The sequence below is a fragment of the Sinocyclocheilus anshuiensis genome, unplaced genomic scaffold (assembly GCF_001515605.1).
Source record: "Sinocyclocheilus anshuiensis isolate Anshui unplaced genomic scaffold, SAMN03320099.WGS_v1.1 scaffold181, whole genome shotgun sequence".
NCBI classification, from domain to species: Eukaryota; Metazoa; Chordata; class Actinopteri; order Cypriniformes; family Cyprinidae; genus Sinocyclocheilus; species Sinocyclocheilus anshuiensis.
This window is the reverse complement of record NW_015540898.1, coordinates 282477-307316: the sequence shown is the minus strand read 5'-3', so window position 1 is coordinate 307316 and position 24840 is coordinate 282477. Positions and strand designations below refer to the sequence as shown.

The window sequence follows — 24840 nt, the reverse complement described above, 5'->3', positions numbered from 1 at the left end:
AATATATAAAAAAAAAAAAAAATATATATATATATATATATAATAAAAAAGAAAAATATGGTTGTCATATGCTTTGTCTCAGTTATTTACTTTAGGGTGTTTAGGTTACTTAGTTGTATTTCAGGTAAATGTATCTGTTCAGGTTTCATGTGGTCACCCTAGAATTTATTTAATTTACCAATTAAAACGTATTTATTTATTTATTTTTGCACCCCAAAATACTACTGTGGTTGCAGAAATATATTGTATAATGAGATTATACATTTAAAAAAAAGGTATAAGTAGTTTTTTCAAGACTGTGCAGATGTTTTGAGACACATCCCATGTCTGTCTGGCATCTTTAGCCTCTCTCATCTGTGCTCATCTTTTATTCAGTGTGTAACAACAGTCATCCTTTACGAGAGGAAAGACGGGCCGCGATCACTCCAAGACCTTCAGATTTTTACCAAAAGTGAGTGCTTTTATTTAACATGAATACCCTGTTGTTGTTTTCTGCTAAAGGTTGTTAGTAGTATATACGTGCTGTAAATCATGATTTGCTTGTGCTACAGTTTTAGAAGCCATGAGAGATGACGGCGATAAAGTCCCAAGTCTCCTCACCGACTACATCCTCAAAGGTAACAGCAATCAACGAAAAGCATTCAGTTTAAGAATAGCGTTCTGCAGTGATGACGTGTTTTATAGGCCAACCGTAAGTTCACATCATCCTGGTTCCCTCGACAAATATCCAATAGGATTTTTCCATTGAGTTTTGGATTACTGCAGAAAATGAGCTCTGTGACCAACAAACGTTTATGATTCTTTCAAAACAAGTAAAAGCATCAAAAAATCACATCAGGTGTTACTCATGTGTTTTATGTAGTAGAATAAAACGTGAAAATATCTTGAGCTTGTGTTCGACACAGACATTATTTGTGACCCTGGAGCACAAAAGCAGTGTTAAGTCGCTGGGGTATATTTGTAGCAATAGCCAACAATAAATTGTATGGGTCAAAATTATTGATTTTTTTTTTATGCCAAAAATCATTAGGATATTAAGTAAAGATCATGTTCCATGAAGATATTTTGTAAATTTCCTACTGTAAATATATTAAAACTTATTTTTTGATTAGTAATATGCATTGCTAAAAACTTAATTTGAACAACTTTAAAGATGATTTTCTCAATGTTTAGATTTTTTTGCACCCTCAGATTCCAGATTTTCAAATAGTTGTATCTCCGCCAAATATCGTCCTATCCTAACATACATCAACCATACATTTTAAAAAATTTACACTTATGACTGGTTTTGTGGTCCAGGGTCACATTTTATTCATTTAATCAAAAACCCAATGAAAAAAAACCCTTGACTTCAAGACGCTGGAAAAATTTCTGGATTTTTTTGGCCACAAAAATATCATCCCTTCAGCTTTCTGTTGGCTTTCTTTCAGTTCATGTGTGATTTTAAATTGAATCAGTCACAAGACACAGGATGTTGAATTGAATTGACCAGAAAAGGAATTTTAACAGTTTCACTGAGAATGAGTTTCATTAGTCCAACACAACAAGCTGTATTCCTTAGTGTAGAAGTGTCCCTGTACTGGTGAGATATCATTAGAGAGATAATGTCAGCTCCGCAATTATTGGCATTTCATCAAATAGAGCAAAAATGACAAAACCGATATATCACAGTGGAAAAGGTGTTTATTTTTGTAGTACTTAATCAGCCAGGATTGTTTAAAGGGGTCATATGACATTATTTTGTGTATTTGGTGTAATGAAATGTGTTTATGCGGTTTAAGGTTCAAAAAACACATTATTTTCCACATACTGTACATTATTGTTTCTCCTCTATGCCCCGCTTTCTGAAACGCATTGATTTTTACAAAGCTCCTCGGTCTGAAAAGCGAGGTGCGCTCTGACCAAGAGCTTGTAACACTCCAAAGAGAAAGGAAAAATTGAAATCGCATCATATGACCCCTTTAAAATAAAAACGTAATTGTCTTTTTTTTTTCTTCTCGCAATTGCAAATTTATTTCTCACAATTCTGACTTTACTTCTCAAAATTGCAAGTTGTGAGCTTATTGACTTTCTTGCAATTCTAACATATTTGTTTCTCAGAATTAAGAGATGCAAACATTGCAATTGCACATTTATAAATTGACATTAGAAGAATAATCCGAATTTTGAGATTTAAAATCACATCTGTGGCAAAGAAAGTCAGAGTTGTGAGTTGTTGAAAAGTCGTTTTTCTATTCCATTGCAGAAACAAGCTTCTATATGGTCCTGTGAAATTTTGCAGATTTAGATTCAAATCCAAAGTTTTTACGGATTATGATTCTGCATCATGTTTGCTCTCAATTCGGTTCTGACTGACTCACAACACTGCTAATTAATAGTGATTGTGTTTTACTGCAAAGGCAAACTGAACGTATCATCATGAAAAGTCATCTTAATGTAGAGTTACTTTGCTCCGCTTACATTTAAGCTGTTCACTGCCTGCATGGCGTCTGCTAAGATCATTATCATCTCCTCCTCCTCCTCCTCCTCCTCCTTGCAGGATTTGTTCCAGTTCTGGTCTGTGAGGTTTGTAAGAGGTTTAGTTAATGAGTAATGAGCGTTTAGATCATACTGTGCCTGTGTTTGCTTTATAATGCATCTACCTGCCGTTACTATAGCAACAGACAGCATTCGACTGCTGAGTGAGTTACAGCTTCTGCTCAGATACTGTGTGGTGTGTCTCTTTTTAGTGGCCCAACACATATCTAAGGTAAAGAATTGTCAGTTCTGTCGTTATTTACTCACCCTCACGTGGCTTCAAACCTGTATGACTGTCATATATATACTACTGGTCAAAAGACATCTCTTCTGCTCACCAAGGCTGCATTTTAATCAAAAATACAGTGATATTGTGAAATATTATTACTTTTTAAAATAACTATTTTCTATGTGAATATATTGTAAAATGTAATTTATTTCTGTGATCAAAGCTGTATTTTCAGCATCATTACTCCAGTCTTCAGTGACACATGATCTTCAGAAATTATTCTAATATGCTGATCTGCTGCTCAAGAAACATAATTTCTGATTATTATCAATGTTGAAAACAGTTGTGCTGCTGAATATTATTGTGGAAACATGACACATTACCATTCAAAAGTAATATTAAAAAAATAAATTAATACTTTTATTCAGAAAGGTCGCATTAAATTAATCAAAAGTGTCAGTAAAGACATCTATAATGTTAGAATAACAATAAAAAGATTGCTATTTCAAATAAATGCTGTTCTTTTGAACTTTCTATTCATCAAAGAATCCTGAAAAAAGTTTCCACAAAAATAGTATGCAGCAAAAACTGTTTTTAACATTGGTAATAATAAAAAGAACCATAATTAATCATTGATCACCAGTAATAATTGATAATAACTCAGCAGCAAATCTTCATATTAGAATGATTTCTGAAGGATCATGTGACATTGAAAACTGGAGTAATGATGCTGAAAATCACAGATATAAATGACATTTTACAAAATATGTACATAGAAACCAGTTATTTTGAGTTGTAATAATAATTTGCAATATTACTGTTTTCACTGTATTTATAAACAAATAAATTCAGGCTTGTGAGGCATTTTTCCCAAAACATTAAAAATCATAATTATTCCAAACATTCGACCAGTAATGTAGAAAGAGAGTCCTCCACGCAGCAGTTCAGCAGCAAAAGCTTTTGTATGGCTTCAGAAGTGTGCCTAAATTATAGTGTGCATGTTATATGGTCTACTTTTATGATACTTTTATAGTTTTTTTTTTTTATTCTTTTAGGATCCTTATAGACATGGTCACTATAAACCTGAAAAAAGCATCATTAAAAATCTTCAGAAATTCTCCTTTGGTTTTTCCCTTTACCATTACATAAAGTAAATACTGCTCCGCTCTCTAAATACTGATCATTTCTAATTATATATAGCATCATTTGAACATGATTTCTCTTTTTCAGTGCTCTGGCCCACCTAGAGAGAGTTCCTGGAGGGGTTTATCACTGTGTTCCTCAGATCTGACCGTCTTCTGTTCATCACTGCATGATGTGTTTGACTTCAGCTGCAGGACTCAGCTCTTCTGCTCTGAGGTGTTGGACTGTATTGTTCATGGTTTGGCAGATTGAAGTATTCAGTGTGTGTGTGTGTTTGTAGGTCTGTGTGATTAGTTTCAACACAGTAAGCTGATTTTTGTTACAAATGGCCGCGTCGGTTCTTACAGTAAAAATAAGGTGGACAGTACTAATGTACTAATGCAGCATGAGTCCCGTCAGAGAGACGTGTGGGCAGAGTAAAGTTATTACCATCCCATGATAAGCAGCAGTTTATCCACGTACAGTATGATCTAAATCAGTGGTTCTCAGCTAGTGGATCACAGCCCAAAAATGAGCTGCCGGCCTGTTCTAATGAATACTAAATAATAATATATATAATATCAATCAAATTTAATAAAAATTGAATGGCAATATTAATCAAATTTAGTGATTAATTTGAATAATAATAATAATAATAGCAATAATAATATACTGTGTGTATGTATATATATATATATATATATATATATATATATATATATAGTGAAATCAAATGTAGTGATTTATTAAAATCATCATTAAATTTGATTTCACTACATTTAGATTTTTATATAAATGTGTATATAAATTCCCCACTGAATTTTACAGATTATGATGCTGTCATTTTTAATAATTTTGCATGTGGTTGGGACTATGCAGTTCATGGTAAAATTATTAATTCAATTAAGTGATTGATTTTAAGGATATTTTGTTTTACTTTTTGTACTTTTGTAACTTGACATCCAATGTAAAATCCTGTATGAATAAGGCCGTAACCATGTCTTAAACATTGGGGCGAGCAATTTATTTATTTTATTTTATTTTTTATTTAAAAAAAAAAAAAGGATGAAAAAATAGAATATGTGCATTCTAGGTCTAATTCTAATTGGGAAGTAATCATTTTGAACTATTTGCAAATAATATTTTAAACACATGCACTTTTATTTGTACGCCTAATATGTTGAAAATGCAAAACGTTTCTTGTCTCGTCACATTCAGCTAGGAATTACCATATTTTCAATTCAAAATATTTGAGAAAAAAATGCCAAGTAGTTTGCATCTCTGGATATTACTGTTGGCCATTTAACATTTCTATCATAAAGCAGTTGTCAAATATTAAAAGCTACTTCCATCTTACCTCATATTCTTCCAATGTTAAAACCAAGCCGGCAACCTTCCGGTCTCTCTCGTGAAACCAACACGGAAGTGACTAAAACTGCAATTCATCGACTGGCCGCTAGAGGCTGGCTCCAAAAGGGAGTCAGTCCCATAGACTCCCCATGTTAAAATGCCCAACTTTACAGCAGAAAAAAACATGTTTACAGCCTGGTTCAAAAAGTGGTTTTGGTCTATATAGCTAATTTTGCCCTTCATGACAACTGTGAAGGGGGTGAATTTTTTTATAACTCATCCATTTAAATAATATTAAGCCTTAAATTTCTGCATAATTAAGGGCGTGGCCACTTGAGTAACAGGTGGATTGCCGCTGCTGTCACCACTGTCGAGCTAGGTGGGCGTGGTTTCAGCAACCAGCTCCCGCCTCTTTGCCCATTTTTGATTATCCGGGAGTGACGCGCTGCCAAGATGGCGACGGCCGACTCCGCCCATTTTGAGCTTCAAAAATGCTCTTCAGAAACCTATGGGTGACGTCGCGGACACTACGTCCATGTTTTTATACAGTCTATGGTTAAAACTGATGATTCAGGCTGGAATATGTGCTCTGCTTCTATGAACTGTCAAGCCCCGCCTACTTTGATTTGATTGGCCGTCTTAATCATTTTGACATTGATGAGCGCTGATGTGGCTCGTGCGGTACGGTTCAGTACAGTACAGAATGGTACACAATTATGTCCGTTTCCATTGTCAGAAATTGTGAATGGTACCAAAAATAGTGTAGCATCTGGACCAATCAAAAACACAATTTTTCATTTGATTTAACAAATCAGTTATTCATTAGATTAACAAGTCGTCACAGACCCCTCACCCAATAGACTGGGCACCAGGATGTCTGCGAATGACCACAGGCCACTGGTTACCACGGCAACCCCGACACCTTTGCTAAGACCAGAGCCATTTACGACCTGATGGAATGTGAGTAGGGAAAATCACTGCATGTTCCATAGCAAGAGGCACAATGCACAGTAGAAATTGACTTTTCTACTCTAAATATTTATAATTAATTATAACTAGTTATGATTAATTATTCATATTTCCCTTATGAGCTGATTCGCTACAATAGCGAACCGTACCATACCACTTTTTTGGGACCCTTCCATTGGGGTAGCTAAAGGGTGGAGCTAGACTCACTGCAGAACGCTGATTGGTTGACAGAGAATCGTCACTTGCGCGTGCTACAAGGGGAATGACTCATGCGTGTTGGGTTTGTTTACATCAGAGTGCAAAAACACAAAAAGTATAACAGTGTATATTAGAATTTTATATTTTCACACACACACACACAATGTCGCGCGAGAATGACGTCGATCACTACTTTCCAGGCATACACCACGCCTGTCAAGTAAGGGTACTGTTGGTGGTGGAAACGCAAGCCGGATCAGGGTTTACCGTCCCGAAGCGCACTGCACTGAACTGTACAGGACTGTATCATTCGCTGGAAATGAGCCATTAGACCGCTGAGCCAGACCGGCCTAAGAATGTCACTTTCAACAAACTCTGTGTAATGGAGAGCAGCAGAGCAGTGCACGAATTTCAAATATTGGGGTAAACAGTTAGGCCATTTCTAATCAGTAGGTGTGATTTTCCCATTAATATCTATGGTGGTTACGGCCCTGGTCCTGAAGCAAAACCAGCTGAGAACCACTGATCTAAAGCATGCTGTATTACTCATCATGGGGTGTTGTAGTTCCAATCCTAAGGGTTGATTAGTTGTCCTGTAACGTGTGTGTACTTATCGGTCTTTTAAATGTGTGTTGTTCTTCTCAGATTGATTGAACTCGAGCGAGTGAATCAACTGATAATGCCTTACATCCCTAAACTTCAATTCACTCACAAAACCAACTCTAAAAGAGCTTTACTCCAGTGATTTTGCTGTTACGGTTGTGTGTTTGAATCTATGCACGGCACTGACTAGCCATTCACCTGCATGAAACAGACAGACCGGAGCGTTACAGTATCTTGAGACACATTATGCCTTAAACAAATCAATAAATCTACATGCTGGTGAGATTGTTATGGTGCCTGTGTTTGAATTTCAGATCTGCTTGTGTGTCTGTTAAAGGAATGGTTCACCCAAAAATGAAAATTTGCTGAAAATGTGCTCACCGTCAGAGTCCAAACAGCTGATAAAAACATCACAATAATCCACACCACTCCAGTCCATCAGTTAATGTCTTGTGAAACAAAAAGCTGCTTGTTTAATATATAATATAATATAATATTGCTTTCTCCAGTGAACAAGTCTATTCTGACGTTCTACATTATTCTACATTTCTCCAAATCTGTTCCCATGAAGAAACAAACTCATCTACATCTTGGATGGCCTGAGGGTGAGTAAATTCTCAGCATATTTTCATTTTTGGGTGAACTATTCCTTTAAATTGGTTTTATAACAAGACATCGTAATTATGCTGGACAGCAATCAGTTGTCAATTTCAGAGGTTTCATTTGTTCTTTGTGTTAAATTAACAATGAACGTTATTGATGTTGCGTTTAACAATTTTGTATAAACTATGGCAATTTGTTTCTTACTTTTGTTTATACTTTTCAAAGCAAAAATTTAAATATATATTTGGAAAAACATTGCTCTAGTTTTCATTCTTTTCTGCTTTAATGAAAAATCAATATTTGTTAGATAAAAAAATCTATATTTTCTAACCAAAGAGTTCATGGTAGCCATTGAATTCCATAGTATTTTTCCCCCATAGTACGGAGGACAAACAACTGTTTGGTTACCAACATTCTTCAAACTATCTTCTGTTGTGTTCAACAGAAGAAAGAAATCATTTTCATTTTTGGGTGAACTATCCCTTTAAGTCAATTTAAAGTCAGTCTGTAAGTGCACACAAGTCTTGACTAAAGAAAACTATTGAACATTGTTCCAGCATTATTTCCAGGAAGAAATATTTAGTTAGAGCACTGCAGGGCATGTTGAAAAGCCTATAGGCTTGTCTTGTCAGCTAAATTTAAACCGTTAAACAATTATAAAAATGTAATTTGATCATTTCTAACAACATTTCTGAAGGATCATGTGACACTGAAGACTGGAGTAATGATGCTGAATATTCAGCTTTGATCACAGGAATAAATTACAGTTTACAATATATTCACATAGAAAACTGTTATTTTAAATTGCAATAATATTTCACAATATTACTGTTTTTACTGTGTTACTGCCTTGGTTCTTAAACGTTTGACTGGGTAGTGTAAAACTACTTGCCTCAAGCTGACATTTATGAAAAATACTCAAAAAAATGAACAAAGTTCATGTCATACGTAACTGCTGCATGTGCTTTTAGTCAACACCCATAAAATCCACCCATGTTTTTCATTTATGATTCTCTGCTTGCCAAGTGTCTGTGGAAAATGGACAGATACTGACACTCCACCCAGTTCAGATACTGATGTAATACAAAATTATAAACTCAAAATAAAAAAACCCTGTGCAACAGTGCAGAGTAAAACAATAACACAATAATAAATACAACATATTATTACTAATAATAACTTTAATAAGAAGCACTGATACACTCATTTGAAAATTATTGAAATTATGCAATGCAAAACAAGGTAATACTACTTCGACTGTAGTAGTAATAATAATAAATACCAATAATACTGTCAGATAACTGCAATAATGTAGCCCAGAAGGCCAGAAAAAGGCTTGTTGCTGTGTTTAAGGCGCTGGTAAATGAGAATCATCTGCTGATCGTGCTGTTACGCAGCTGATGATGGGCAGGTTCACTTCGGCTGAACACATCAGTGTGCTTCGTGTCTCAAACGCTTCCAGCTTCACGTTCAGTGAGGAAGATGGGTTTCAAAGCCGTGAAGTTTCTTTTCTGTGTGATTTGTCTGGTGCGCTGCAGCCCGGAGCAGAGCTCCACAAAGAAAAAGAATGGCAAAAAAGGTAAAATCATTTAACTGTCTAGCTACAAAATATCTACACAGCATAAACCATTTCTATACCTACATTTTGTTGTTTGTGTGTTTTTATGCAATTGGTAGTTTGCATTAATTAGTTTGTACAAAATAAATATTTTACAAAATTAGCTCATTCTTCAATTTTTAGACTTTTTAAATCATTCTAATTTAGAAATGTATTGCATATTGTAAATCTAAATGGACCTTGTTTGTGTATAATGTATAATGCTGTGCTTGTTTGCTGGTAATGAAGAGTTGAACAGTGCTGCTATCGAGGAGCTGAAGAAACAGATTGAGCAGATTGTGCAGGAACTGAATCTGCTCAAGGAACAACAAGCTTTACAAACAGGTACGGAGTAAAGCTGCATCTGGAAAGACATTGAAATATGTACACTAGCGGTCATAAGTTACACATACTCATTTTTAAATTATTATTTTTACTCATTATAAATATTAATATTATTGATTTGTTTTTAGTAATAACAATAAACCCATCAAAATCGAGGAAGTCAAGTGTGTCCTTGAACTTTAAGTCGAGTTCTTTAACTTGCTAGTGAAACATCAACTCTAATTAAATATTCGTGGTATATTGTAAACATTTTTAATGATGTAGCAGCAGTGTATGTTCAGTGATTGACACGCAGACACACAACAACAAGAAGCATACTTCAATTTTACTTTAATTTAAGTACAATTAAAGGGTTAGTTCACCCAAAAATGAAAATTAGGCTGCGTTTTACTCACCCCCGAGGCATCCTAGGTGTATATGACTTTCTTCTTTCAGACGAATCCAGTCAGAGTTATATAAAAAATTGTCTTTGATCTTTAAATCTGTTTAATGACACTCAGCGGGTGTTTCATGCATCAGTCCAAAAGAAGTTAAATAAAATGCACCCATCCATAAAAAAAGTGTCTCACACGGCTCCAGGGGTTGAACAAAGGCCTTCTGTAGTATTCTTTACAAATCCTCGTTTTGTACTTCTAATTAGTGTCCGTTGTTTTGTTTTGATCTCTCCGCTGCGCTTCCACGTTCGTCACTTCTGAGCGCCGCATGCGCAAAGCTGGCCTCATACGTCATTCCCCCGGAACTGCTTCTGTTTACAACAGTGAGCGCAAGCTAGATTCAAGTGATTATTACGTTTTGAATATGGATATGTTTCTTACAAAAACGCATCAATTCGCTACAGAAGGACTTTGTTCACCCCCCCCGAGCGAGACTCTTTTTTTATGGATGGGCGATTTTTATTTAACTTCTTTTGGACTGAAGCAATACAACACCCGCTGAGTGGCATTAAACAGCTTGAAAGATCAAAGACAGTTTTTTATATAATTCCGACTGGATTCGTCTGAAAGAAGAAAGTCATATACACCTAGGATGCCTCGGGGGTGAGTAAAACGCAGCCTAATTTTCATTTTTGGGTGAACTAACCCTTTAAGTAAAGCTCAAGTATATTTTCCAAGTATAATTTAGGTAGTAAGTATGCTAAAATCAATGTAATAGTATACTGTACTTGTAAGTGTACTATTTCAATCGTTCTTGGGACTAAATTGGCTAACTTTTTCAGAACATCTCAAGGTTTCCTTTGTATTGCAACTATACTGTGAATTCTACTAGACGTGAACTTATAGGTTAGGGTTACTGTTAGTTTTCTAGCAAACTTTGAAGTATACTCTCAGTAAGCTACTAGGTTTTATAGTTTTTATACAGCAAGTAAAGATTTCTTTAAGTAAGCTTAATTTCATACTTATAGTTTGCTATTTATATTTTTTTGTCCTTTAAGTATATATATATATATGCATTTTATACTTGAAATCTGTTAATTTTACATTACAAGTCTGCAAGTACAGTTTTTTTTTTAATATATACTGTTAAGTTTAAGTACACCACAAGTGCACATTCAGTCCAGTTAAGTGCACTTCCTTTTCACAAGGGTGATGTCTGCAGAGGAATTTGTTGTTGATGTACTTGCTCCTGGAAAACATTCTCTCTTCTCTATGAGACATGAGGTGTGTGCAATTCAGTGTTGTCTGTTGTGTGTTAGTCACAGCTCATAACATAAAGAGCGTGTCCATCAGAGCCGTTCAGGGTAATGACCTGGAAGCACACATCCTAAACTTATTACTTTTCTATCCTCTTCAGTTTGCCTAAAAGGCATCAAGATCCCAGGCAAGTGTTTTCTCGCGGACACGACGAAGAAGAGCTTTCATGCCGCAAACGATGACTGCATTGCTAAAGGAGGAACGCTCAGCAGCCCTCTTTCAGGAGATGAGAACGACCAGCTGTATGATTATGTGCGGCAGACCGTCGGGCCAGAAGGGCACATCTGGTTGGGTGTGAATGACATACTAAAAGAGGGCGAGTGGACCGACCAGACGGGCTCACCGATACGCTTCAAGAACTGGGAATCAGAGATCACCCATCAGCCCGACGGAGGCCGCGGCCAGAACTGTGCTATCCTGTCCAGCACAGCCAATGGGAAGTGGTTTGACGAGGACTGCCGTGGAGAAAAGGCGTCTGTCTGCCAGTTCAACATTGTCTAATCCACTTGTAGAGCACCATGCTATAGAATGATGGATTAGACAGATTTTTTCAGTAGAATGTGTAACAAAAAGTTCAGTTAAAGGTACACTATGTAAGATTTTTGCATTAAAATATCCACAAATCACTAGCACAATATATTTTGTTGACTTGTGTACTTACATTAAGCCAAATACTGCCAACGTTTAAATTCAGAAAAGATCCACAATTTTAACCAGTGAAATGTGTCGCATGTTAATGGTGCACATATCCATCGTTGACGGTGGTGAACACAGCAACTTCCAAGATTCAAGCTATGTCTTAGTTGTTGTTTTGAATAAGCCAGCTTTAGTGGCAAAACTTACATATTTGCTGCGTCCAAAATCGAAGACTTCCCTACTATAGAGTATACAAAAAGCAGTACACCAAAAGAGTAGTAAGTCTGAAATCATAATAGTATTAAAAAAAAAAAAAATCCTGTACAATTCAACCTATCCGATGACAACAATCTCATTCATACATTTTCATACGATCTGCTGATGTCCCACTGACAGTAAGGTTTAGGGGTAGACCTTTATGCTTACATTTTTCCCTATACAAAATCGCCACATCGTAAAATATTTATATTTTCCCCTGAGATAGAGCTGGGGGCTGTACCATGATGGTAGTTGAACAAATTCAGAGTTACAGGATTAGTTTAGAGTTGACAAAACCAAACCACTCCAATCTGGCTTTGTTGGTACCATGATGCTGATCATCAACTTTCTTTGTCAACTCAGGCTTTGATCCTGAGTTTGTGGAGTGCGTGCACATGAATGTGTGACATCAGTGGCGAACAGCCAATCACATGCCTTGAAACACAGAGCAAGTGCGATTCACTCCTCGCGAGATTCAAAGTTTGAGATCAGTTTGAGATCTCTTACACAGAACAAAACCCTCCCTGGAGCAGGTGGAGAGTAAGTTACTAAGGCAATGAACGCCGCTAAAAGCCAAGACACTTTCATGGTACCTAAAACCCAGGATTGGTGCAAACTAAACTGAAACTTAACTGGCTAGACAGCTAATCCGGCTTCATGGTACAGGCCCCCGGAATCTTCCATCAGTTGATCTTGACACTTAAGGCAAGCTCACACTACATAATTTTTGGCTGGATTTTCGCAGACGGATTTCCAAGGTCTGCCACAAAACCCCCAGAACATGGCCTGATCACAAACCGTTTTCAATCATATTTCCATCTTTTTCTAGAGAATCCATCTCTTAACTTTTCAAGTTGTTAATAAATAAACAGACATTTTAATATCAAAAACATACCATCTTTAAAGCGAGCAGCCTGTTCACACATAAAATCACTAAATATAAAAACATCTTAGATGGACACCTAAACAAAACGTTCGTTTACAGTAGAAAATTCGATTTTTTACCCTCACACACACAGTCTGGTTTCATAGTTCCCTTCCTCTTCGGAAGTCTTCGGTGAGCCAGATGTAGTTGATTGTCCCTGAACGTAACCACAGAGCTCATTGTCAAACAAGGCGTTGCTTTTAGTGACAAGGTTTTCACCGTTTCTGACTGGTAAAGCTGGGGCACTCAGAGGTGGATCACTCTCATCTGTAGTGGCTTCTTTATATTCTTCTTTTTCAGCATCATCTTTAAGCAGATGGCTATACACTAGAGTTTCATCGATGTACACGTAAGTGTGAGGATCCTCCTCCTCCTCCTGTGCTTTGGGGATGCCATGCAGGCCTGTGCTGATGTCCCACTGACAGTAAGGTTTAGGGGTAGACCTTTATGCTTACATTTTTCCCTATACAAAATCGCCACATCGTAAAATATTTATATTTTCCCCTGAGATAGAGCTGGGGGCTGTACCATGATGGTAGTTGAACAAATTCAGAGTTACAGGATTAGTTTAGAGTTGACAAAACCAAACCACTCCAATCTGGCTTTGTTGGTACCATGATGCTGATCATCAACTTTCTTTGTCAACTCAGGCTTTGATCCTGAGTTTGTGGAGTGCGTGCACATGAATGTGTGACATCAGTGGCGAACAGCCAATCACATGCCTTGAAACACAGAGCAAGTGCGATTCACTCCTCGCGAGATTCAAAGTTTGAGATCAGTTTGAGATCTCTTACACAGAACAAAACCCTCCCTGGAGCAGGTGGAGAGTAAGTTACTAAGGCAATGAACGCCGCTAAAAGCCAAGACACTTTCATGGTACCTAAAACCCAGGATTGGTGCAAACTAAACTGAAACTTAACTGGCTAGACAGCTAATCCGGCTTCATGGTACAGGCCCCCGGAATCTTCCATCAGTTGATCTTGACACTTAAGGCAAGCTCACACTACATAATTTTTGGCTGGATTTTCGCAGACGGATTTCCAAGGTCTGCCACAAAACCCCCAGAAAATGGCCTGATCACAAACCGTTTTCAATCATATTTCCATCTTTTTCTAGAGAATCCATCTCTTAACTTTTCAAGTTGTTAATAAATAAACAGACATTTTAATATCAAAAACATACCATCTTTAAAGCGAGCAGCCTGTTCACACATAAAATCACTAAATATAAAAACATCTTAGATGGACACCTAAACAAAACGTTCGTTTACAGTAGAAAATTCGATTTTTTACCCTCACACACACAGTCTGGTTTCATAGTTCCCTTCCTCTTCGGAAGTCTTCGGTGAGCCAGATGTAGTTGATTGTCCCTGAACGTAACCACAGAGCTCATTGTCAAACAAGGCGTTGCTTTTAGTGACAAGGTTTTCACCGTTTCTGACTGGTAAAGCTGGGGCACTCAGAGGTGGATCACTCTCATCTGTAGTGGCTTCTTTATATTCTTCTTTTTCAGCATCATCTTTAAGCAGATGGCTATACACTAGAGTTTCATCGATGTACACGTAAGTGTGAGGATCCTCCTCCTCCTCCTGTGCTTTGGGGATGCCATGCAGGCCTGGAAGGAAAGCATGCTCACTGGGATTGTAGACGGACACTGGGGGAGCCTTATTCCTCTTCTTTTTCCTGTGTAATATTAAGATGTGTTGTTAAAAATCAATTATGATACAATACTTGATAGGGATTTAAGTTTGAAGCCTAGTTCCCCAACAAACCAGTGTAGAAAGATTATCTGGAGACTTTCACTGCAACTTCAATCCAAAATGTTTGGATAATAAATAAATTGCTATAACTCTTGAACGGAATGAGACATTTTCAACCATCTTGGTACACGTGCATTGGCTTAAGCCTGGTTCAGACTACACGATTTTAGCCCGATTTTGGCACGATCTGGGGCCTGTTTCAATAAGGAGCTTCAACAAACTGTCGAGTTGAAACTTGAACTCTGAGTCGACTTACCCTGAGATGGGAAACTCTTGAGTTTTCGGTTTCAGAACAGCTGATTTGAGTTAGTTCAATCAACTCTGATTATGCTGACTCTAAGTTAAGCGCGTGCACCACGACTATATCAATGGAGCTTTGAAATTACGATTCACCATGGCAACAGCACTTGACAAAAAAAAGAGGTCTGCATACTTCCGAGTCAATACATAAGTTTAATTCTTAATCACTGTTATAATATCAGAGGTGAAAACGGGCAGTACCGTAATTTATTGGACTAATATTCATTTTCATGGTATCCCACAGGCAAAAAAAAAGTGAATTTTTCTTATTTTGCAAATTATCTGCCAATGGGGTAAGAAATATAATCTTGTTTACATTAAGGGGCCATTCTACAGTATTGGTGCAAACTGCTGTCCCACAACCAAAAAAACACATTTAAATATGGAGCTTAAAATATGACAAAACTATTTGAATTGTGTAAATTTGAATTATTGACAAGTGTCATTTAACAAAAGTGAATTTGACAATTCAAATTCAAATAGTTGTGTCATATTTTAAGCTCCATATTTAAAAAGCATTTAAGTATTCAAATCTTAGATGTTTACTAAGATCCTTCTATTATCTACCCACAATAACATTTAAAATATTAGTAAGCTCAATATATATAAAATAATATATATAAAATCATCATTTATTGGGTACTTTCAATTAGGAGGCGGCTGTCCCGAACCCTAACCCCTAAATTTCAACTTAGGAAAATTATATTGAAATAATTTTTGTATTTTTTTCCATTGTTGTTTTTAAAAATATATATTTTTGGTTCTTTTACAAAGTGCAGTTCAAAAAAATATTTATTTTACATTTTCTTTGTAAATTATGACAATTTATGTAAAAAAAAATGTGTCCTGCATTTTCATGTCACTACCGAAACAGTCTATGTTTTAGTCCATTGGCTGAGACTGAAATAAACTACACCCCTACATTTATGATCAGGAAATATTTGTGTGTCACTCTCTCTCATAGCTACAGGGTGAGTAGATTGGCCCCATCATTTTGAGATAAATGTGTTCAAAAGTCTGTGTGTAACTCTAAGGAACGTCACTACCGAACACCTTTTTTCTGCAATTAAGCACACTTTTTTGGGAGTTTTTCCATATTTAATTTTTATGTGTGTACAACTGTTCAAAACTGTGCTAGCTAACCATGTGCTGATTAGCGTCTTTGAGATTCAAAAGTATCTAAAATTGTCACTAACGAAACATTTGGTAATGAAACATGTCATTGTTTCGGTAGTGACAAAAGGGAACACATAATCCTCATATCTGGGGGAAATAAACACAATTTTAGTACAGTTATGCAATTGTTTTGTATTTTAGCATGTTTTGGTATGCAAGTTAAAATTCTGTAATGTGATGTGGCGCTACCAAAGCATTACTGTACCGAAAATGTGCAGTCACTACCGAAACATGGGATGTTTTGTCTCAAGAATACTGAATTATCAATTAAGATGTTATGATAGTTTTTGGTTCAGTGTTTATTCGAACTAATGAATCCTTAATCTGTATGATCAACTTTTTGCCTTTTACAAAGAAAAATTGGGTTCAAAATACAACAAATCTCATAAATTACACTTGAAATATTGTTAAAAATGTAATTGTTATTGATTTAGCTCAGAAAAAAATTTATAAAATAGCAAAAAAAAAATATATATTTACAATTTAACGCTTCTAATTAAATTATTATCACTGTGTTTCGGTAGTGACACATTTGGGAAGAGGACAAATATTCCAAAACCTTCTGAAAATACAATATGAGAATTACTTGCGCAATTACTAGAAATGTGTACCTTGGATATTATACAATTTGCATCATTAGACCACTGAATAGTATGTGAGTGCGCCATCTATTGGTCAATACTAAATAACAGTGTGCCACAGAATGACAAACATATCTATATATATATATATATATATATATATTAATATATAATTTATATTATATATAAATATTAATGTTCTATATAAACAAAACATTTTTCTTGTGTGTGTATATACATAATAAATATACACCGTACACACACGTATATCATGTAACAGTTTTTGGTTCAATGTATATTCAAACTAATGAATCCTTAATGTTGAAATCAGTATGATCAACTTTTTGCCTTTTACAAAGAAAAATTGGATTCAAAATACAACAAATCTCATAAATTACACTTGAAATATTGTTAAAAATGTAATTGTTATTGATTTAGCTCAGAAAAAAATTTATAAAATAGCAAAAAAAAAATATATATTTACAATTTAACGCTTCTAATTAAATTATTATCACTGTGTTTCGGTAGTGACACATTTGGGAAGAGGACAAATATTCCAAAACCTTCTGAAAATACAATATGAGAATTACTTGCGCAATTACTAGAAATGTGTACCTTGGATATTATACAATTTGCATACATACCAATTTTTTGGAAGACGACATTTTTTTCCCCAAGATATTTCCAACTCTGACTTTTGACCAATTCTGTAGAATGGCCCTAAGATTATTTTGCTTACCCCATGGCAGATCATTTTACTTGTTTTTGGCAAAATGCAGTTAATATTGTCCCACCCAGGAAACAAGACTAACAAGACATGATTAAGAATTTTTAGATATTTGTACTCGAAATAAGACAAAAATACTCAGTATGAAAAGCATTTTTGCTGCGTGAATGAATGAATGAGGTATTGGCCACTAGGTGACGCTATAACAGGGGAACAAAACATGACAATGGCTCTGACTACGCAACCATTGGTGCAATTGTCTTGACAATTGGCATGCAGTGTCTTTGTCCAAGGTGCCATCATTGTCTATAAGGACACTAACATAAAAACACACCTGCCACCTGCCATCAGTCAATCAACATTCAGCAGCTCTTAGAAGGTTGACTCATGGCCCCAAAAGCCTGTGAGAAGTTTGAAAGAAATCAGCCACCAGGGGGCGCTATCATGTTTTACATGCGTTTAAATAATGGTATATTATGCAATATTTCACATGCATTATTTCAGCATGTAAAGTGACATGTTAAAAGTATCATATCTCCTCATTCTGAAAATCTTTGCCTCAAAAATCACTGCTATCATTCAAATTGTTCGTTAAATATTTGAGATTATAAAAAAAAAACAAAAAAACTAATTTTACGAAACTAGCCTGGGTGTTTTGCTCAAACTTTACAAAACCAGTGGAGAATAAATTTCTGGACACCCTAGTTATTATCTAGTATTATTATCCAATAATTATCAAAAAATATTGAACTGTAATATTTGGTTGGCTATAGAAGCATTAGGCATTACCCATATTTTATAGCATACAAAACAGCCTAAAGTACCTAAAGGAAATCTCAGACCTTCATGGCAGGCACATGTGACATAAGATTGTAAACAAGCATGAAAACTTATATGAGGATTGGACAATAGTTGGCGCTATAACATTTGTACAGGTGAACAATTGTATATTTCTATTAGTGCTGTCAGACGAACTTTTATTTTGGATGCGATTAATCGTTTGACAGCACTAATTTCTATGGTAAATTACCTGACATTGATATAAACGTCTTTTTTCATCTCAGATTTAGGCAGTTACGGGCTTATTAAATAACATACAATATTTATGCATGCGCCTAAAGGCCTTAAAGTGCTTGAACCCCTGTAATTGCTGCTTGCAGCTGTATTTAAACCATGTTTATAACTCTCACCTGAGAACAAACCAGATCCCCACGGCTGTTACAATCACCAACACAACTCCCACAATACTCAGGATGATGCCCAAAAGCTTACCTGAAAACATGACAATAAAATTTACTTCATCTTTTCAAGTGTTTCTTACATGGAAATTCTAGTGGGAATTTAGTGAACAGAAGAAGGTAAGTTGCCGGGGAAGGCTGTCTCACTTGTGCTGTTTTGCAGCGTGATCTCCATCATCGCCCGGAAGGCTCCTGTCGGTGACTTGCAGTTAGTCATGTTCAGGTAAAAACTTTCTGGAACCAGGAGATCCTTCATCTTCTCATCTTTTTTAGTGCTGTACAGCGTCGTCTGAGAGCGAATGGTCTGCACTGCGATGTTTGTGTGCACCTCCTTACACTTGGGTTGGCTGACATTTCTGAACTTTAGATTGCTTTTAAACTGAGGCTCCAGGTTAACAATCCAGGACACAGTGCTAGACGCTTTCATGCCAGACGGCCAGGCTGGGGTCGCCAACACGGTAGGGTTATCCATTTTTGGTGCCACAGTGAATATATAGTGCTCTGTTTGAGAAAGGCAGAACAGTAAAGACTCGAAAACTGATTTTTGATATCAAGCCACTTGCACTGAACATATCTGAGCAGGTACACTACCAGTTTATGGATTTATAATGAAAGCACTTACCTGATATGTCTTGTGTAAATGAATAGGTTAAGACGGGTTTAATCGCGATTAATCACATCCAAAATAAAAGTTTTTGTTTACATAATATATATGTGTGTGCTGTGTCTATTTATTATCTAAATATACACACACATACATGTACATATTTGAAAAATATCAAGCCACTTGCACTGAACATATCTGAGCAGGTACACTACCAGTTTATGGATTTATAATGAAAGCACTTACCTGATATGTCTTGTGTAAATGAATAGGTTAAGACGGGTTTAGTTGCCAAATTCCGGTCACTGAAACTCGTGACGGAGGCAGTTATTGCAATCTTGGATTCACGGATTTGGATTTTCTGAATGGTTCCCTTTGGACAAAACTGCCCGAGAGTGATGCCAGAGTTAACATGTGACACATTTAGGAGGATGATGCTGTTGCATTTGTCTTCAGGCGGACAGTAACGCAGATCTCCCGCAGGAGACTGAAGCCCCACTGCACTGTTCTGAGGGCCATGAAGGAGCCAGATGATCGTCTTCAAAACGCCTGGGATACACTGCTGCTCGTAGTTGAAAGTTAGAGGGAATGAAGTGGATGCACAGTCTCTCCATTCTTTACATTCTGTTGATAAAGAAACACAAAGTAGTGTGGTGATGAATAGAGGAATATTTCATTGTTAGGGGCCAATAAGGAGTGTAAAGACCCGTTCACACCGAGAATGATGACTATATAAGCGTTCACACAATGGTGTTCTTCTAAGTGTGCACTGCCATTTTAAATGCTGGAGCTCTTTAAAGTTGGGTGGATTTCGATTTACTGTCAATGATTTGTTATATCAGCTAGTGTTCACCACTATGAGGGTACCTGGGAAGTTTAGGGACTACTACATACAGTATAAAAAAAAAAATAAAGATTTTGGCCCATGTACATGTCCTGTTTAAATAACATGTTAAATATAGATTTAGCTGATGGGTCTTCTGTTCTAATAGTGACACCAGAGTACAGTGTGAAATCTGTATCAAAGCATCACATCACACAGTTCGGTACCTATGGTCTGGCTGACAGTCAACTCTACTTCATCCTTGTTACAGTCAAAGGAGTTCAGGACAAAGTGGTTCCCTGAAGCTATGGTGATTGTGTCCATTATGACCGAATCCAGTTTCAACACACAGGCTGACTTGGGATCCTTTTTCTTTACATGTATCTGTAGTACCTGCTTCTCAGGCAGATCCCCTTCACATTGCCCTGCAACAGTCAAAAGAATAAGAACAAATAAGATATATAAGCATTATATGAAATAGGTAGGTGCAGTCAGTCGGTCATTTTCACAAAATAAATCTTACGGAGTGATCAAAAGATAAAATAATTACACACACATTACGGATTTAAATTATTAGTGGTTGACCAATGAGGATTTTGACTGGCTGATATCTAGAAGGCAGGGTGGCTGATTGGTGATTTAATGCTGATATATAGAGTATGAACAAATTCAATGATAGAAAAAAAGGCACAACAAACCTGCTGAAAAGAAAACATTTACAATACATTTTCTTCAAATTTGTCAAATGGTTTGCGATCCATTGACAAAGCTGTCAAATGTGGAACTGACAAAGTTTACAAAGAACTGAACATTATTATTGGCCAAAGTTGATATTAGAGTGTCCAAAAATAATGTCCAATTCATAGATCCTGCAGATATTGTTTCCATGCACAAGAAAGTGGTTTATTCTCGGGTTTTCACAGAACACAGTGTTCTGAAACATTCTGTAAACTGCACTTTCATTACGCCATTTAAGGGAGTAGGAGAAAGTAGTTGAACACACCTGAATTTCTGCTAGAGAACTGGCTTATGTGGTCATGTAAATGCATAAGTGGTGTTCTTACAGGTTTTTGAAGTGTGCATGTGCATGGGATGTCTAAAGTTATGGCACTGCATCTTTACCCGGGTTATAAATGAAGAATATGCTGCTAACACAGCGCATGTAAACATGAATGTCGCTTTCATGTGATAAACAGCTTTCTCAAAATAAGCGGTTTTCTGGTGTTCATGTAAACATAATCAGTCATATGTGTTTTGCAATAGCAATTACTTTTTGGAAGTAATGAGCAAGTTGAACATTTAAATTTGTACCACAATACCGAAGTTACTTTGTCAAATATGTTTCAAAATATGTTAGTCAATTTATCTACTCATTCAACACATTAGAAAAACGTTTCCTTCTGTGTGAATCTGTCATGCATGATTTTACACAAATTAAGTTCACTATGCATAAGGGCATAACGGCTTTAAAAATGTTTGATCTGGATAAATTTAACGTGACTCTTGCTATAATTGTAACATTGAAATGTTACTTTGACATGATAAAAAATATTTAGACAATGGATGAAATAAAAAATGTAAATAAAGCAAAAATCCATAGAATATCACTGAAAGTAAGTTCATTTAATTTAATGTTTGTCATGGTTGTCTGAAATGAGTGTTGATTCAACACTGAATCAACGACTGCTGCTCTATATTTCATCCTTCCCCACCCTGATTAAACAAGTTAAAAAGCAAGGCTAACTGAAGTAGCTTAAAAAGCACCTCCTGTGAAACCTGAGCCTCTTCACAATCCAAAATTAGGCGCTTCTAAAAAGAAAAGTAAACATATAACCCTGGAAAAGCTGCTGGTTTGTAAGAAACAGATCCATCATTAAGGTGATTTAACTGTAAACCATCGCTTCTGGCCAAAATACCAGTCTATAAATCATATTTACTTAATGATTATGATGATTTATCAGCTGTTTGGACTCTCATTCTGACGGCACCCATTCACTGCAGCTGAAAAAAAAAAAAAAAAAAAAGCTCTCTTCTCATATCCTGTATTCATGAGTCATTGCCTGGAACTGCTTGGGTTTTCCATAATGACACAACAGATGGCTCAATCAAAGTAAGGCCTTGTGTAATCAAAGTAGATCAATAAAGATAAAACAATCAATCAAAAATAATAAAAAAGTGTCATGAAAATAGTCACATGCAAATGCAGCAAATCTTGAGATTCACACTTCTAAACCCAGTGTTAGAGAACGACAGTAAAGAGAAACAAGCTGGTGGTTACACTGTTTACACAATCTATGTGAATGAAATCAGGGTAACAATGGGACAAATTCAAAAATGTGCACATGGAGTCGCATCGAGAGCCCCAATATCTCTGAGATTGAACCATAAGCTCATACGAAAATACGAAAAGTGCTTTTTCCCATTTTTGAACTGTCACTATTGGCATATAATGCAACATGGATTGTAAACGTGAACTGGTTTTACTAACAGACCAACCAATCTCTGCGTAAAAATAAAATAATAATGCTGCCATTTCTTTTTCATTATTTTTCTCCCCCCTGTAGCTCCAAATCTCACTTGAAAACTCTCTCTACAAATTATTGGATTATTCAGTAAACATGCATCCATAGCATTTAGTATTTTGGCTTTTCTTCTTCATTTATGTAGATTTTATTCCACAATAAATAAATAAATAAATTGAAAAAAAAAAACATTTTAGCTAGGAACCTCTGGTTACAAATACACCAAATAATGTTATTTTTAGCAACATCATATGACCCCCTTTAAGTTGATTCGGAATTACCAAATATTATTACTATAAAGTAAATATGTAATTCTAATTATGGGAAAAAATCATATCTGTTACCTACCTTTGCTTCTCTTGATGGCAGAGATCTGGAAGTGCACCATTAGGCCTTGCGACGGAGGCTGTGGCCCAGACATTTTGCAGTTCTTTATGGAGAGGTTAAAGTTTCCAGGCTCCACCGACGGCTGGCTTACATTCATCAGTTTCACCAGAGGCTCTTTGCCCTGCCAAGTGTACTTCATTGTAGGGATGTTTTCAGGTTGGAGGCATGTTGGAACAGTGTAGCTCAGAATGTGCACATCAGTGTAGTATGTTTGGGGAACGGTAAAATACCACATTGTCTCTGCATTTTCAGGAAAAGCGTTTGGGGCAAAGAAGTCCTGGGTTGAACTCTTCTCTGGGAGCACAACATGGAAATTAGCCAGTGCTGTAAAATAAAACATTTCACATATGCCGACTTTGTTTAGACAATTTGTGCTTAAATATATAAGTTTACAATTGTACTTACAGTTAATGAGACGTCCCAGTGACACACCGATAAACTTCTTGTCCAGAGCTCGACCTCCAGACACTTCCAAAGACAGTTTTCCAGCATTACGCACATCGACTTGCCTAATAGTTCCATTCTGACAAAACCTTCCAATGCTGACATTCTCCACTGCGAGCATGTAAACGTCTGGGCAGCTGTCTGTGGGTTGAATCTGCCGTAAACCAGTACTACTGAAATTCAAATGTAAGCTCTTTGTAGCTGGTGGCTTCAGATTCCAGATGAAGGTGCGATTGAACTTTTGCAAGGCCTTGTGTTCTTTGGGTTCAATGTTATATATCACTGTAAAACAAATGTGCATGTCAGAGAAAGACTACAGTAGATTTATTAAGCTCACAACAAGTGCACATGTGCAAGCTGTAATTTTGTAGTAATTTTAGTAATCTGCTGCTCTTCGGTCATTTTCGACTGAAAAAATCTGACGTTTTTTTTTTTTTTTTTACTTCACTGGAATGGTACGAAACTTTGTGAAGGTATTGGCACTTGCTATGTGAACACACACACACGCACACACAAAAAAAAATCATAGACTTGAAAAGGTTAAATGGTACTCTTGTAACTCTGTCAAAAATGATCGCACTGGAAACGAATGAGAAACCAATTTTCTCTAGTGGAAACATTTGGTACTGCACCTAAACAAAATCTTACTGAAAGCTTTTTTTTTTTTTTTTGTGATATCAACCTCACATTTTTTTTTAATTATTATTTTAATTTTAGCAATAATCTACCAAGTGTCTTATTTCAAAATACACCAAAAGTCTGTGTTCCAAAGCATTCAAGATTTATAACGGTTTAAGTTGGAAATGTAATTTTCAGGTCTATGCTCAAAAAGTGGTTAACAGTCAATAAATGGACTGCATAAATATAATTTAGTAACATTAATATGTAACATAAAAAAAATACAAAAAAAATTAAAAGAATACAAAAAATTTAAATAAAAACAAAGCATTATCAAACTACAAAATAGTACAATAATTTAACTGAAACAAAAATATTTATAATAATTATATAATATAATTAAATAATAATTTGGTCATTTTTGCCCACCATGTGAGGAGCACCAGAGGGTTAATAGGTTGTCTTAATGCAGATGTTAAGATGGTTAAAAAGTACTGAGAATTTAAACAGAAGTTGTGTACAGTTACAGTTATACTTTTTATGCATTTAACAGGCTTTTATATATATATATATATATATATATATATATATATACACATACATATATACACATATATA

The 24840-nt window shown here is 35.9% G+C and overlaps 3 protein-coding genes across 4 annotated transcripts in view; 2 read left to right on the top strand and 1 right to left on the bottom strand.

The window, feature by feature from the left end:
* Positions 1–2271, top strand: part of LOC107689008 (fasciculation and elongation protein zeta-2-like) — an 8144-nt gene extending 5873 nt beyond the window's left edge. The window contains exons 7-9 of the mRNA XM_016486879.1: positions 376–451; positions 552–617; positions 2246–2271. Of these exons, the coding sequence (XP_016342365.1) occupies positions 376–451; positions 552–617; positions 2246–2271 (168 nt within the window). The remainder of the gene's footprint in view (positions 1–375; positions 452–551; positions 618–2245) is intronic.
* A 6645-nt stretch (positions 2272–8916) lies between these two features.
* On the top strand, positions 8917–12417 carry LOC107689022 (tetranectin-like). Its single transcript, XM_016486891.1, has 3 exons — positions 8917–9170; positions 9438–9533; positions 11325–12417. The coding sequence occupies exons 1-3, from the start codon at positions 9074–9076 to the stop codon at positions 11723–11725; spliced, it is 594 nt and encodes a 197-aa protein (XP_016342377.1). The 5' UTR covers positions 8917–9073; the 3' UTR covers positions 11726–12417.
* Positions 12418–12505: 88 nt separating this feature from the next.
* The window catches only part of LOC107688973 (CUB domain-containing protein 1-like), a 17819-nt gene continuing 5484 nt past the window's right edge, over positions 12506–24840 (bottom strand). Inside the window, exons 3-10 of one of the 2 annotated variants that reach the window (XM_016486826.1) lie at positions 23566–23886; positions 23122–23484; positions 20479–20676; positions 19675–20052; positions 18972–19325; positions 18777–18858; positions 14658–14725; positions 12506–13445 (exon numbers count right to left, since the gene is read on the bottom strand). In XM_016486826.1, the coding sequence (XP_016342312.1) occupies positions 13126–13445; positions 14658–14725; positions 18777–18858; positions 18972–19325; positions 19675–20052; positions 20479–20676; positions 23122–23484; positions 23566–23886 (2084 nt within the window). In that variant the 3' untranslated portion in view covers positions 12506–13125. Of the gene's footprint in view, positions 13446–14122; positions 14726–18776; positions 18859–18971; positions 19326–19674; positions 20053–20478; positions 20677–23121; positions 23485–23565; positions 23887–24840 lie in introns of those variants that run through there. The other variant, XM_016486825.1, reaches the window with a different exon arrangement.